This window comes from Pocillopora damicornis, chromosome 11 (assembly GCF_964200805.1).
Source record: "Pocillopora damicornis chromosome 11, jaPocDami1.2, whole genome shotgun sequence".
NCBI classification, from domain to species: Eukaryota; Metazoa; Cnidaria; class Anthozoa; order Scleractinia; family Pocilloporidae; genus Pocillopora; species Pocillopora damicornis.
In genome coordinates this window covers 1,969,508-1,984,590 of record NC_142680.1, presented here as the reverse complement: position 1 = coordinate 1,984,590, position 15,083 = coordinate 1,969,508, and the positions used below count along the sequence as shown (strand labels likewise).

Here is a 15,083-nt window from a genome sequence, read left to right as displayed (position 1 = left end):
TCACATAAATCACATTTTCGTCGAAGGCTAAAAAGTTAATCACTAACGCACTTTAGTTAAAAACCGTTGGAGACCCAGAGTGCACCTGTCTAAGCATTGGTTAACAGTATCGACTCTTGAAGCTGTGGACGTCATTCAAATCGAAGCGTTTATCATTTCCCATAGCTTTTATTATCATCAAAATTCTACTTGTCTTTGGAAGGCGATATCTCCATTAGCGTTAATACATAGCAGAATTCTAAAAGCATTAAGGGTATATGCTGATTATAGATTTACTCAACCCCTTATTTTTCTGCACTTCTTTGCTTGTTTTCATGTTTTTATTTTCAGTTCCTTGCAGGAAACAAAATAAATTTTCTTGGGTGCCGCCATCCTTAAGTATACTATCGCCGTTTCGCCTCCATTTTCCTTTCACATCTGTTGTTCCAACTTGAGGGACGGACACGCAAAGGAACAAAAATTAATTCTGCTTATTTAACAAGGATTGTGAGAAACATTCTCTCCCACCCACCCTCCCCTTTCCATACCCTCCCTGACCCCCACACCTCCCCCGTCAAAACTCTTCTCAAGAGCGACAGGAAAGGCTGTCTAGTAGCGACACATGCGCTTTAGACTGTTTATGAACGGACCCGCTGTTTTCAAGCGTTCCTTAACCCGCAGGCACTCTACCCGTAGGAGTTCGATGTGCGTAGTTCACGACTCGCAGCTTAAGAAGGTTGTCAAAATAGACGATTTGTTGACATCTCTTATATATGACTCTGACCTTGCCTGCTTGTTTGCTGCGTGTTACGACTGTTACGATATTCGTTGACTGAAAACTGCACCCGGTCAAAATTGAAGAGTAGTTTGATGATCAGTTGTCCGTTAGAAGTTCGTACGTTAGCTAGGATTGCATGTTTGGGAAATCGGCACATCATGTCTTTTTTAAAACATTTCTTAGACAGACCCGTATAACAAGGGTACAAGATAACTATATGGATTAAGTTTAAAAACAGAACGTCGTCTGTTCGAGATACGTTAAACAAGCTCTCAAGTTTTGATAGCATTTGAAACATTTTGAAAAAAGCCATGCGCAATTGCAGACAAAAATATCGAAGATTTCATAGCTTTGCGGGTCAGCCCAGATCAAAATGTCAAACTGAATTTTGTGACATTACATTCATCGTGCTGAAATTGTGTGTTACTAAGCACTTTGTTATTAAGTGTTTTACCTTCAGCTTTTAAAAGGAGAACAACATAGAGTTAATATGGATTGATTTTTTACTTTTGTCAAGGGTGGCTTGTTAATGCAAAAAGAACTTTGACACATAAATGATAAGAACAAGTGCACTGAGACGCGAAACTCGAATCCCTGTCATCTGTGACCTATCTATCAGCGTTAATATCAACGACGCTTTCAACCAACAAACAATTGAGTGACTTAGCTTTTGAAATTTCCAACGGTTTAGTCTCGGAGTCATCGTTTTATCTGTATATTTGAAACTTGTGTTACTTAATATGGACGCCAAGATTTGGTATAAAAGGCAGCCTTACAGAGCCACAATTCACTATCAGCCTACGAGCGGAAAACAGCCAATTCTCGTACTTCAAGTGTTAACTGACTTCCCAATCAAGAAGTATTCGATTGAAATGAAGAGCTCTTGGGTTTTGATCCTTTCTCTTGGACTAATTACAGTTTTATCAGTTTCAAAGGCCAAACCGTTTGGAGAAGAACTGACTCCTCGTGATATCGGAGATGCAATAGAATTTGACGATGGTTGGTTGACGAAAAAGAAAGGTGAATTTTTTTTTAAGCGAAATAACCAATAGTAACACAGAGTGTACCCCTTTTTGCCACATATCCGCCGTAATAGACTTAAGTGCCCATTCTATGCTTGATAACTTTTTAAGTCTGAGTACAGAATAATTGAACAACGCAACAGTACCTTCGTAAAAGTGATTAACATGTAACTTATCCCCGTAATATCTAAACATCCAGCAAACAGGTCTTGGGAATACTCAAGCTTATCAGGTAGAGGTTGTTATCTTGATCTACTACCAAATTCTCGTAACTTATTTACAAGGAAATGTGTGGTAGCTAGAGGGGAGAATTGACAATCGGATCTTGGGAGTTAAAGGTTTAGTAAGGGGCTGGCAATGATGCAGACACTTGTTTATGAAAAACAAAGTGTACCTTTTTCAGTCCACTTCAGAGATAAGCATTTGAAAAAGTAGACGTTTGGCTATCTAGAGATTTTTGCGAGAGCTAAAAGAAAATTGTGCTGAACCCAGAAATTTTTTAAAATTTCATCTTTGTTGCTGAGAAAACACGACGCTTTTCAAAAACAACGCCTTAAGTTCAAGTTGTGGTTTGTTCAACGGATTCTCGGTTGATCTTCACCAGGTCACGCATGCTTTGCTTTGCCGAGAAATAGGACTCGTTTTGACGTAGAGGGTCACATCCCGGCCGTAAGATTCAACTGATATGCAGACATATGGTCTTCAAAAAAGATCAAAGGCTGTTCTCGGCTTGTAAATGTGTTGCATAGTCTAACATGTAATTTTTCAGTATCATGTCATCAGTCGTCAATCCTATCTAGTCTTCCACAGTAGAAGATATCCAGATTGTTTAAACTAAGTTAATTGTGAAAAATTGATTAACGATATCCGTCTCTTTTAAATGACTAAAAAAAGATATCCCTAAATTGGAGACTAACCACTTAACAAGGTGACACTTAACTGACCAATGGAAATATCAGAAAAAAATTCAAATGAATAATGAACCAGTCACAAAACAAAATGAAGCAATCCCAGATAACTACTGTTTGGTGACAACAACGTTATTTGATCCATCCCAGTAAATATAAAAGAAGGGATTTTTCATTAATTAGACTAAATAGCAAAAAGAGGTACTGACTTCCTAAAATAACTTACGAGTTAAAAAAAAACTAAGACGCCACATTATGGTAATAAAAGTCTCAGTACAAACAGAAACCTGCATGATATCTATAACTTAAGTCTACTTGGGAGAAATAGGAATAATTCAAGCTAAAATTTAAAAAAATACACTGTGGAAGGGCACTACTATCATATTACAGAGACATCAATGCGACAGAGGATCATTTGTAGACTGAGCAAAGGCACCAAAAACTACTTTAACTTAATGTTAATATACTTATTTTAATCCAAAAAAAAGAAGAAGCGTTAAGAATTGCTTACTAACTCTATTTTACATAATTTTACAGCCTATTGCTTGGATGTAAACCCAACTATATGTCGGTTGAGAAAACATCAGTGCTTCAGCAGTCGGTGGTTCATAACATACCGGAGTTTTGTCAGTTTTGTTGAAGAAGAGTGCCCACACACTTGTGGAATGTGTTAGAAGGTCAGCCTAATTTTATCTATTTTTCTTAAAGTCTGCTTTTATGGGGTCCTTTATTTTTGAACATGCTCCTTTCTGGTTGTAGACGATCAACGAAATAGTAACGTCTATTATATATCTCTCTGGTACGGTATTTTTTATGTAGTGTTGCATGTTTCAAGGTGTTCTATTAAAATTTATACGACTTATTTTCACAGGCCAGGCAGAGTAAGACACAAGGGAAGGATGTTTAAAAAAATGTTCCAGTAAAAAAGCTATTTTAGAAAGTATTTTACACCACATAATCAAGTTGTGTTTACTTTTGCTGCAGTATGTTACGTTAATTTTCAGTGCAGCAGAATAACTTGAACTTTCAAATTTGGATATGGACTGTCTTTTAGAATTAATAATGCAGTAACTGCTTTACTGATAAGAAAAGTGGACTTTTATGACTCCACAGATACAAAAACTCGGATCTAATATCATCTCATATACCATCTTATTGTAAGGAGGACCAGGAAAAAAGTTTAAGGTGGCTCTGTCATGACTGTATACAGTTTGGTGCCCTGATGAATCTCTACTACCCTGTAACAGTTAATAATATAAAATTTCATGAAATAAATTCTACTTATAAGCATGAAATTACTACCTTGTAATAACAGGTTTGACAGCAGCAGTATAACCAATTAAAATTTGCATTTAACATCACTGGTTTTGCTCTTTTTGCTCAAAGCCTATAATTAGAACCATGACCCCCTTTTTGTCATTAAAATACAATCAACAAAACAAATGATTTCTGAATTTTTTTCTTTTATATATGATTTTCAGTTGATTTCAGGGAAGAGTGCTATATATTATGGCCCTAAGATCAAGGTACATGTACACCACTGACAAAATTCTGAGCCTAAGTTGTCTAATATTAGTGAAATGTTGACACATATGGGCCTTACATACATGTATACTTTCAGAACAAATTAATCATGCTAAAAAAAGCCACTTCTCTTTGGTAAGTAATTTTTTCACAGTTACTGGGTTTGTACAGGTCATGGAACACTTGGAAAGTCATGAAATTCCAAAATGTTATTTTCCAGACCTGACAAATCATGGACTTCGAGTGGGGGCCATATAAAGTCATAGAGATGAGTAAACATAATATTTCAGAGACCAGAAAATAAACATATGCCTGCAGCACATGATCTTTTCCTTTTTCATTTTCTCTCAATGGTTACTCTTGGGAAACATCTAAAAGTTTGTGGGAAATGTCATAGAGAGAAATCCTTTTATTACTCAAACCCTACAGAGCAATAACAAGCATGCAATATACAGCTTTTTGAAGACTATAAAACAACAATAAAGGGGTGAGTTTCTAAAGAAACTATGGTGCTGTGTCAGTGGGAGAGTGTAACAGGGTAATGTAGTGTTATCAACTCAGTTGACGATGTAAATTGGCCACGGTAAAGAGTTTAAAGGCTGACGTTTCAAGCATTAGCCCTTGAAGCAATACACTCTCAAAATAATAAATTCAAAATGTTTATGTAAGCGTATGGGTTTTACAATGATGTTAACTTAGGTATAGTAGAGATTATAGATTGCATAGGTGTGTTTTTTATGTAATGCAAGCTTCTCAGATGACTAGAAAAGTTCAAGATGACTTTCCTTCAGCCTTTAGACGAGCTTCTTCAATTGATTTGAAATCAGGCATCCCAGCAGGGAGTTGAAGAATTGAATATTCTTCTTTCATGATACGTTCTGCCTCCTCTGCAAAAAAGCAAAAGCGAAAAGTAAAAAAAAAAATCAATAAATCCTGACAAGTAAGTTCATATGAATAAACCAGAGACCAAAACACTTCTAGGTCTCTGCACTATGCAATGTATCTTCACCAGCTATAAAATGAAATGAGGCCACCTTCCAGGGATGAAACAAGCCATCTCTAAAAACATTTCTCTTTATGTTAAGTCCCTATGACATTCAGTTACTCAACTGAGTCTCCAACCTGCAAGTACATGGTGCAGTGCTTCATTTTCTTTCAGCTACATGAGGGGAGTATGCCAAAGGAATGAGTCTCCCCAACAACTGGGTTAAGCAAGGGCATACACCTGAAATACCTGACTACTGCCCAGCTAAAGGAAATGGACAAGACTGCTATGTAGGTGTAACAGTGGGTCTCATAGGAAACCATGGAATGCAGATTCAACTGGATTTTGAAGCCTTTATTCGGCAGATGAGCATGGGTTGGCTCCACTAACTCCTGAGTTTTGTACAACACAGTTTCTTTTCAAAAATACTGTCAACCAAAACCACAAGGCTTTTTTAATGCCCTTTGGGGGCTCAATTACAATAAATTGACACTGTTCCCTTAGGCTAATAGTGTGAGCATCCCTCACATTCACGTAACTCTGGTAACTAAAATAATGAGACTCTACTACACAGGCTACTTTATAATAAGGCAGATCTTTTGACATTAGGAGAGGGGAGCATGAGTAAGGTAAGAGACATGGAGGGCATATATATTTGCATGACTACCACTCAACTAAAGAAAATGGACAAGACTGCCTCAAGGCTACTTTATTATAAACCAGATCTTTTGATGGTAACTATCCTTATTTTCAACCAAACCTTTACACTAACCTCTGATTCTGCTGACTTTGCCTCCATAAACATAATCAGCCTGATAACCAACAACAAAGGATAGTGGAAGAAAGGGAATTAAAACAGCTGGCTTTTTGGATTTCATAAACCTACGCAAAAAAAGTAAAAGAGGACAAATGTGATCATATGAAAATGACACCATAATAAAACACACAACGATTACAGACTTTTTCCTTCTTTACATCTTCTTGATCTAAGTTCAAGTTTTTTTCTTGGTCTGCAACCTTTCTAGTAGGAAAACTTTGAGTGAACAGCTGTGCATTATGTAACACTTACCCAGCAAACATGCCAATTGTTGCAATTCCATAGAATGTAGCTAACCAATTAAACATTTCTCTTGCTCCAGCCAGTTGCATGGACATTTGTCTTTCTCTCATAGCATTCTGCATTTGAAGCTGCCTTCCCAGCTGAAAAAAATAGATGTGTTACCAAAACAAGAAACTTTTAACCTTTTACACCCTAACATCAGTAAAGGTATTCTCTATACTGTTCTCTATACATTCCCAAGGGTGCTGACAAGGAGAATTTATGTAACAATCAATAACTTCTTCAGCTGCTGATAATTTTCTTTATTCTCATGACCTTACTGTATGATTTAGGGGTGATATTGTTGGGAGAAATTAGATGCTAGTCACTCTTAGGGGTTAAAGGGTTGAGTATCTGTAACAGTCCTACTGTTATTCAAAATCTCAGTTACTGTACATCTTCATTTGATGACTTAAATAACCAGCAAAATCCTGCAAAGAATCATAAACATTGGTGTATAAGCAGCATTTGCAGATAAGCTTCACCTTCTGTTTGACAACTCAAATTTGGAAAAAAGGTGTGGCTTACACCCTGGTTTTAACAGTAATTTGTAAAAGCTTCTGGCTCTTATATTCAACCATGATATCACTGGTAACAGTTTCAAATTCAATTTCATTTCCAAGTTTCAGTCTCACACAGAGCTACCCTCTGCAGTTAAATTACCTGTATTTGTTGAGTTTTCAACATAAATTCCTGATTCTTCTTCATGTTTTCATCCATGGTCTCTTTCATAGCTCCTCCAAGAATAGAACCCATTGTGTTTATTTCTCCTCCTTAATACAAAATCTGCCTAAGAATGGAGGGAGATTTGAATGAAAAATAATTTCCTCTCATGAACAAAATAATTAAAACTAAAGGTACGATTAACAAATCATTTGATATTGGTTAACAGCATAATAACGATTAACTATTTTCAAATGTCAGATCTTGCATTTTCAGCGAACTGGGGTTAATCACTGACGCTATCAACAAACCCGCGACTAACAGAATTCGAATCTTGCAAAGTTTCTCAGGTCCTTATCTTTTATCTTAAGCACTTAATCTGCAAACTACAAAATTAACCTCTTAGATTAGTCTCAGAAGGCTTCATTTTCGGAGGAGAAGTCGAAGTTCAGGGATATTTACCTCGTTCTAAAAATCTCTCCCTCCTTCCAGGGCCTTTCTTCGAAAGTCAATAATATTCTCTATGGGTCAGCAGTGCTAAATCAGCAGTTTTCCCAAAAGCCTGGTTACCAAGCTTAAGTTGATAATTCAAAATGGCGAAGAAAAGGTTCAAAGAAGTGGAAACTTCTAATAGTTCTAATGGAGTACAGCCGAAGAAAAAGAAAACGAAAAAGGTTAGATCCAACCCTCATTTAGCTATTCTTTGCTAATGTATAATAAAATCAAACTTTTGGCCGTTTATTTACAGGGAAAATGGACAAACAAACAACGCGTGTTGGTGTTTTGCTCACGTGGTATATCACACAGGTGAGATCGAAGACGCCAAGATAACGAGACTTTAAAGCAGGAGAATATTATCGTTGTTCTTTTCTTTGATTTCATATTCTTTATGGCTTATATGAGTTGCATGGTGTTCCATTTGTCGAAGATAGGCTATATATGGCATGGATGTATCTGTGTTTCACTGAATGTTTTATGGTTGAATTAAATGTATTTCTAGTCTGCATAAATATCTTCGCTGATTTCCGTAAACTTGTTTCATATGTATTTCACTTTTTTCCGGATATATCAAAAGTGATGTGATAATTACTTTGTCTTTAAGTTCATTCTGTATTGTAACAAATTCCTGATATCTACATGTACCATGTATATCTTCTTTAAATTTTCGCAGAGCAAGGCATCTTATGCTGGATATACAGACATTGTTACCCCACTCAAAATCTGGTATATGCATATGATCTTTATGATTTTATGATAAATCCCCATACATACCTCTTTTGATGATTATTTTGTGTTCAGGTGCATGCATGCTGACCACAGATCAATCAGCTCAAAGAACATGACTCCTCTTGCATTTGTACAGCTCAAAATCCTTGCAGCCCTGATTTAACTCTTTGACCCCTATGAATGACTAGCATCTAATTTCTCCTTACAATATCATCTTGAATCAAACATTAAGGTCACAAGAATAAAGGAAATGATCACCAACTAAAGAAACCCTTGACTGTTAAACAAATACTCTTTGTCAGCACCTTAGGAAATGTATGGAGAATATGCATACTGATGTTGAGGTGTAAAGGGATAGGTTGCGACTCTGAATTAACAACATATAGGTCAAAGGACAAACTAAATAATGAATCATCAAAAAATCCCATGAGACTACTTCAGGTGCAACCTCAGGTGCCTTCTTGAGGAGCTGGTTGAGTGTTATAAGGCCTCTTTTATAGAGAGACAGGAGTGAAAAGCCAAACAAAATCAGACCTTGAAATGCTTCAATTATGTTTTCTTTTTGTTGATCTCTTCTAGAGACCAAACTTGACCGCAAAGACAAACTATTTATTGTCAATGAGGTTAGTAAACAATTTTCCTGTGACATTTCATTGTCATCACACTCAACGTTAATTATCACCTATCAGCATTAAGTGCACTTACTCATTGATATGCAGCCATCAGCCAATCAGATTGACTGTTGGAGTTTTTGTAATATTTTTTTGTAAAGTAGTATAACATAAAGCTCTTCCTCAAAGGAAATTAACTCTCCATATTTCCCAGTTCCTTTATCCAGTTATAAATTGTAGTTTCATTCTCTTCTACAATGCACTTATTTCACCTCATGTAAACAGGAATTCCACCTTGACCAAAATAGTGTAGAAGCCCCTGTCATCCCTGAGCATTTTAGAGAGAAAACATCAGTAGTTGTTAAAGAGAGATTAAAGATGGTAATTGGCAAAAGTGTATATTATATCAGTAACAAATAACACTATAACTTGACTTGTAGGTCTGTGAGATGAAAAACTGTAACAAATGTGTCTTTTTTGAGATGAGAAAGGGACAGGACCTTTATATGTGGTAGGTTTCATATTTTGTTTCCCCTTCACTTTAAATTTATTTTAGTGTGTATAATATTACAAATGCAGGACACCCCTGAGCCTGTTTTGTTTGTTGTTATTGAAGGTTTTCTTGTACACCACATGGGCCATCTGCCAAGTTTTTGGTTGAAAATGGTAAGTGCTACTAGGGGCCACTCATGATGTTATGGTATTTTCATCATTTTGTCATTTTATTCCAATAGTTTAAATTTAATAAATTACCGTAAAAACCTATAGATAAGCTGCACCTTTTTTCCAAAAATTATCACTAGAAATTTGGGGTGCGGCTTATCTGTGGGAACATTTCCATTTTCATGTCCGATCTAATGCCTGGTTCCTAAGCTTCGAATGTTCTGCCCACATTCTCATTGTAATGCAAAAATCTATGGAAAAACTGTGTTGAATGAAGAAATTCCTGTCAACAAATACCAGAAAAAGACCAATCATATGTCAAAGTTGGTAGAAATGATGTTCATTAAATTAAAGTGCTAAAGTTGTGGGTAAGACTTTGAAGTAGTGAGTTTATGTTCAATGAACAGTGGATGAAGAAGACTTCTCAAGACATGGCTTTGGATTTCTTTTGATTTCTTTTAAAAACTTTTTCTAAAATTTGAGCTGTTAAATTCAGGGTGCAGCTTATCTGCAGGTGTGGCTTATCTGTGGGTTTTTATGGTAGATAAATACACAACCTGCATATTCATGCTAAGCTAATCAAGGCAGGTTGGTTGTGTAACTGACTATCAAATTTAGCAAAGTGGATTAATAGTAAATAAGGTAAAATAAATATATAGGATAAAATAAAATAAATAGGTATACAAATACATTCACCGATAGCTAGCATTTTCATGAGTACAGCAAGAGCCCATAAGAAAACTTAAGAAATAAGGAAGTAATGATAATAGCTAGAGTTTGATTAATGATAATAAGTAATTTTTGAGAGTAACATTAAGACATCAACATACAGTAACCATCCTCATCACCAAGCACCGCAAACAATAATTGGTGAATTACGTTTTTGAAAGGTTTTTTCTTGTGTTTACACCAATCAGGCTTCAGGCAGTTCCATAACTTAGCTCTGAAATTGGAAAAATTTATTTCCATATTCCGTCTTGATTTGTTAACATATAAGTTACCAGCATACATGCTGAGTTATTGTCTAAATTATTTAGGAATCAACAATTTGGGCTACTGAACAAATCAAACATAATATTATATTGAAATAAGTAAACTGACTATTTTTTTTTTTACTGGTTGTTTAGTGCACACAATGGATGAACTTAAATTAACTGGAAATTCATTGAAAGGATCAAGACCAATATTATCATTTGATCAGGTTAGAGCAAATGTCTACTGTAGAATAGTTTTAAATTTACAAGGAAGAAGATTGGCATCTACCATGTGAAGCAATATATTTTAATCTACTTCCAAGCCTTATCAAAACCAGAATATGGACAGAGGGATGTGTCGTCTGGTTTGTGGAATGGTCCTCTCTCACCATATTAAGATATTTTTTTTCTACACCTTGCAAGAAATTGTTGCCCCTGATTTCATGCTTCATTTCTTATTTCCTTTTTATTATTTTGTTCCCTCAAAATGTTCTCTGCATTGATGATAACCTTTCATGTCAACTACAATTGTACTAAAAGTATGCACACATTCAGCATAGAGCCAGTGTCCTGGAGTATGATCAGTTCTTACTGATACAATAACATACACTTTGGTTTTACTCCATAACAGCATTTTGATAAAACACCTCAGCACTCACTTTTGAAGGAAATGTTCATTCAGGTAGGTAACAATATTTATAATTTTGCTTTTGTTGTTTTATTTAAACAACACTTTTTTTTTACAGAAACAATATTAACAAAGTGGACACTACAATAATTATATAATCTGGGATACAATACTCGCAGCTATGCTACTAATTAAGTAACCTTACTTACAATACTGCTAATTGCAATACATTAGCAGCAATACTACTGATTACTGATTATGTTGTATCACTAATAATACAAATATGTTACATCACTTATTATATTACTTAGAATATTACTAACACTTTTTGTGATACTTAACCTTACTTATGGACACTACCTACTTGACTAATTCTTACATCAATATTATATTATGTAGCATAAAATAAAGGAATAAAAAGAAAATGTTCAGGGAATTATGATGAATTTCTGGGGAAGGGGGTGGGGTGCAATGTTCTGGTATCCCATCCGGGGGATAGTACCAATACTCTGAGTCACTTCATGTTAAAGACAGACACTGGAATAAGCTCTGGCTGGGTGGGCTGAAGTTCAGACTTTTTATAATATTTACAGTATTTGTGCAATGATTCTGTTCTCACTCTTACTTCTCTCTCTGTTTTTTGTGCAGATTTTTAGTACTCCTTGTTATCATCCCAAGAGCAAACCCTTTGTAGATCATGTGTTCTCTTTCTCTGTAGAAGACAACAGAATTTGGTTCCGGAATTTCCAGGTAAATTAAATACTAAATAGTTGTTGGTATGGAGTCCATAAACAATCAATTTTTGTAGTTTCATTTGAAAAAAACTGACCTGTGCAAACACTTATTGTTCCATAGATTGTTGAGGAAGATGGATCATTGCTGGAAATTGGTAAATGCCTTTCTCTTGATAATTTCATCCCAAAGATCTCTTAGTAGTTCTCCTTACTGTCTGTTATACAATTCTTATGATGTTACTTAAGAGAATTTGATATTAGATCAACTGGTAATCCCCTTATTGATATTTTTCTCTATTCTCATCAGTTTTCTGCTTGATAATGTAATGATGTTTTAAGGAGAAATTCTTTCTTGGTCACTCATGGGAGTTAAAGGATTAATTTCTTTATTTTTACATAAGACTTATAAGAGTTGAAATATGGCATAATTCTGAATTGTGATTTTAACGTGGTAAATTTATATTTCAGGCCCACGATTTGTATTAAACCTTATAAGAGTGTTTGAAGGAAGCTTTGGAGGAGCAACACTTTATGAAAACCCACATTACCGGTCACCTAATGAGGTAAGTTTTGTAAGAGTCATTTTTACACAAATTCTTTATCTAGGGTCGCCACACTTTCTAAATCTCACCCTTATTTATCTTAGTATCGTCGGATGATCCGCAAGCAAGCTGCTCAGCGGTATCGAGCTCGCGTGGAATCGAAGCAAGCGCTTGAGGATCGACGGGAGGCCAACCAAGATATTCCACATGACATTTATGATGTAGATGACGTATTTCATACAATTACCCAATCAGATATTGACATTGCCAAGGCAAGGGGAGGCGGTGGGGCAAAATGAATGAAAGATATCTAAGAAGACGGAAAGTGGAAGACGGAAGGGGTAGATGAATAAGCGAAACTAACTGACGAAGACTGGTTCAAGATCTTATCGGCTCTAAGAAACTCATGGAATTTGAGTAGAGTTTCTTTCTGTCGTGGCACAGATTTCTGTACACGAGTACTACGGCAAAATGTGTTTTGCACCAATTGGCGTTTTTTCTCAAATATATCTAAACTGCCCATGGTGTCCATTTCTTTAAAGAAGTGTGAATATACATGTGGACGTTTGCAAGTCTGATCGTAGTGTTGTTTGAATGCTCATTCTTTTATTCGAAGATACTCTCTTTAAAAAACCTTTTAAAGGGAATTTTATCGTGTAATATTTGAAATTAGTAACCAGCGGAAGAGGAAGACTCGTTGCATCTAAAACTCGACCATAACTTAAGCATTTCTTGAGAAGAGATAAATTTTTTTCATTAAAAAAAAATGCTTTGTTCTGTTAATTGCAAAAAAGGTGGGCGAGTCTGGAATTACTTCCTGGCTTTAAGATCCTTGCATATTTAGGAACCTTCCTTTTATCTGTGTCTCTTCTGTTGACAACTTCGACAACTTCCTTGTAATTGAACAACTTTTGATGGATATATTGATATGTTAATGTGGCTTTGATGGAAGTTCTCAGGTTACTTTCAATGTGCGCCTCGCTTTCGCTTGTTGCCATTTATATTGGTGCTTTTTTGTAATCAAGAAATACCTAACACTCAGCGGCAAGCGTTGTTCGTAAAGACGAGAAATCCTGACCGTATGAGATACAAATATTGCTCAACGCCCTTGTAAAAGAGTCCTTCTTCGAATGATGAAAAATGAACATCTGTCAGATGGGAAGTGTTTTGTCAACATTACAGAGGAGACAGGAGAACAGGAGAGACGGAGAGAAAGGAAGGAAGAGTACTACGTAACAGATGAATTTTCATTCTGTTTTTTTACCTTCAAACAATTTTGATTGTGCTGTAAAACGTGAAATAGAGAATTTGTATTGCTCAAATTTGTGTTTCTGATTGTGAAGACCACTTTCAAAATTTTCATCATGTCCTCCTTGTATAACTCGGGTTCAACGTGGGAGGTAGTTTTGATGATACCTCTTTGACCAGAACGCGTGTGATAACGTGTGTCGAGTGCATTAAGTGAACCCAATACAGTGGAAACAGCTTTGCCAAAAAAATTGTGGTCACTCGATTATGGTAGAGATCAAAGTTTCTCAAAATGTGTTTCAACTGACATGATTCCGCACAAAACACGTTATCCTGACCAGATCGGTGGACTTGGGTCAAGGTTTCAGCAAGGAAGTTGGCTCGATCACAAACGGTCATATGATGATCGAACCATAATTGCAAATTTATTTTCTATTTTTGTCAGCTGTACTGAAATTTTTCATAAAGATGCAGGTATTTCCAAGGCTTCTTGCCATGAGAGTGTGAAATGAGCTCAAGAGTTATAACTTGAATATTTGTTACTGAGTTTGATGCGAGCTAGTCTATCGGCGCCATGGACTCTGAGAAGGTCGTCAAATCAATATGTTCAAACGCAGGCGGCCCAAGTTCTAGCTGTGAGATGATCATCTTGCGTAATAAGAGTCACAGCCCGAAATTAAACGAGTGTTAATGGAATATTTACCACCGCTCTTAGGAATTAGAAAAATACGGTCGAATTCCCAATAAAAATATCTCACCTTACTTCCATAGTGCATCGCTTGTTATCTGACCACTTAGTATGTTGAAAAGAACCCATTTTAGCGAGTTATTCATTTCTAGGTTTACTAAAAAAGGGTTTATCTTATGTAGTAAACCTGGAAATGGAAAACTCGCCAAAATTTTTAACATAGTAAGCGGTCAGATAACAAGCGATATACTGTGGAAGTAAGGTGAGGTATTTTTATTGAGATTACACTAAGATACAAGTAACACTGAAACTGCTAAATGCTCTGAATATTCAGTCAAAAAGATTCGAAAGATTTCAAAATTTGCATTTGTAATTTTTTTGTTTCCCAGGGATATAGTAAGGTATTGATAGAATGAGGAGCTTGTATTAGCGTCTGTAAATTAAGGTGATTGAATGTAGCGACGCCTTCTTATCTATGAAGAGAAAGAGGAAAAAAATATAATAATCACAGTGCACAATACAGCTCATGCAGTTTTACCCTCGTTCTGTCTGTCTGGTTACGTAATATCTATATCACTTCGTGCGCGTTAATAGCCGTGTCTATGTAAGCCTCTGTATTTTGAGGGAAATCTTTTGCAGCGACCAAGTGATGCAATTCCTGTTGGCTTTTAGGACCTTACATGGAATTGATAATTTAGCATATTTAAACATTAAAAGAAAGAGATATTTCGCATCCAATACCGGAAAATCACTTCAAAAGGTGGTCGTGAAAAAGACACTAATACTATACTGATCCTATAAATACAACCT

General features: G+C 35.8%; 3 protein-coding genes across 6 annotated transcripts; 2 read left to right on the top strand and 1 right to left on the bottom strand.

Moving 5' to 3' along the window:
• Positions 1-1,482: 1,482 nt before the first annotated feature.
• LOC113676875 (uncharacterized) lies at positions 1,483-4,048 on the top strand. The gene is made up of 3 exons (XM_089187018.1): positions 1,483-1,777; positions 3,225-3,364; positions 3,559-4,048. The coding sequence occupies exons 1-2, from the start codon at positions 1,498-1,500 to the stop codon at positions 3,359-3,361; spliced, it is 417 nt and encodes a 138-aa protein (XP_089043144.1). The 5' UTR covers positions 1,483-1,497; the 3' UTR covers positions 3,362-3,364; positions 3,559-4,048.
• Positions 4,049-4,133: 85 nt separating this feature from the next.
• LOC113676874 (plasminogen receptor (KT)) lies at positions 4,134-7,557 on the bottom strand. 3 transcript variants are annotated; one of them, XM_027193607.2, is made up of 5 exons: positions 7,421-7,557; positions 6,959-7,085; positions 6,266-6,396; positions 5,969-6,078; positions 4,134-5,098 (listed from the first exon to the last, which is right to left on the bottom strand). In XM_027193607.2, exons 2-5 carry the CDS (start codon positions 7,049-7,051, stop codon positions 4,983-4,985), a joined length of 450 nt encoding a protein of 149 aa, XP_027049408.2. In that variant the 5' UTR covers positions 7,052-7,085; positions 7,421-7,557; the 3' UTR covers positions 4,134-4,982. The 3 variants fall into 3 exon arrangements, with proteins under 3 accessions (XP_027049408.2, XP_027049409.2, XP_089043143.1); XM_027193608.2 differs by having other exon boundaries at positions 6,959-7,081; positions 7,421-7,494; XM_089187017.1 differs by having other exon boundaries at positions 7,358-7,423.
• LOC113676873 (ribosome biogenesis protein BRX1 homolog) lies at positions 7,507-13,659 on the top strand. 2 transcript variants are annotated; one of them, XM_027193606.2, is made up of 12 exons: positions 7,507-7,632; positions 7,707-7,765; positions 8,130-8,182; positions 8,765-8,808; positions 9,237-9,307; positions 9,413-9,462; positions 10,587-10,660; positions 11,065-11,115; positions 11,710-11,811; positions 11,917-11,950; positions 12,264-12,358; positions 12,442-13,659. In XM_027193606.2, the coding sequence occupies exons 1-12, from the start codon at positions 7,552-7,554 to the stop codon at positions 12,634-12,636; spliced, it is 909 nt and encodes a 302-aa protein (XP_027049407.2). In that variant the 5' UTR covers positions 7,507-7,551; the 3' UTR covers positions 12,637-13,659. The 2 variants fall into 2 exon arrangements, with proteins under 2 accessions (XP_027049407.2, XP_089043142.1); XM_089187016.1 differs by lacking the exon at positions 8,130-8,182 and having other exon boundaries at positions 7,523-7,632.
• Positions 13,660-15,083: the final 1,424 nt, after the last annotated feature.

Excerpts from the sequence above, each read along its gene's own strand:
- LOC113676873 (XM_027193606.2), top strand. The coding sequence starts at position 7,552 with ATGGCGAAGAAAAGGTTCAAAGAAGTGGAAACTTCTAATAGTTCTAAT. Across the intron at positions 8,809-9,236 it reads AACTATTTATTGTCAATGAG|GTCTGTGAGATGAAAAACTG; the intron begins GTTAGTAAACAA and ends CTTGACTTGTAG. Across the intron at positions 11,951-12,263 it reads TGGATCATTGCTGGAAATTG|GCCCACGATTTGTATTAAAC; the intron begins GTAAATGCCTTT and ends TTTATATTTCAG.
- LOC113676874 (XM_027193607.2), bottom strand. The coding sequence starts at position 7,051 with ATGGGTTCTATTCTTGGAGGAGCTATGAAAGAGACCATGGATGAAAAC. Across the intron at positions 6,079-6,265 it reads ACAATTGGCATGTTTGCTGG|GTTTATGAAATCCAAAAAGC; the intron begins GTAAGTGTTACA and ends TTTTTTGCGTAG. Across the intron at positions 5,099-5,968 it reads CAAAGTCAGCAGAATCAGAG|AGGAGGCAGAACGTATCATG; the intron begins GTTAGTGTAAAG and ends GCTTTTTTGCAG.
- LOC113676875 (XM_089187018.1), top strand. The coding sequence starts at position 1,498 with ATGGACGCCAAGATTTGGTATAAAAGGCAGCCTTACAGAGCCACAATT. Across the intron at positions 1,778-3,224 it reads TTGGTTGACGAAAAAGAAAG|CCTATTGCTTGGATGTAAAC; the intron begins GTGAATTTTTTT and ends ATAATTTTACAG.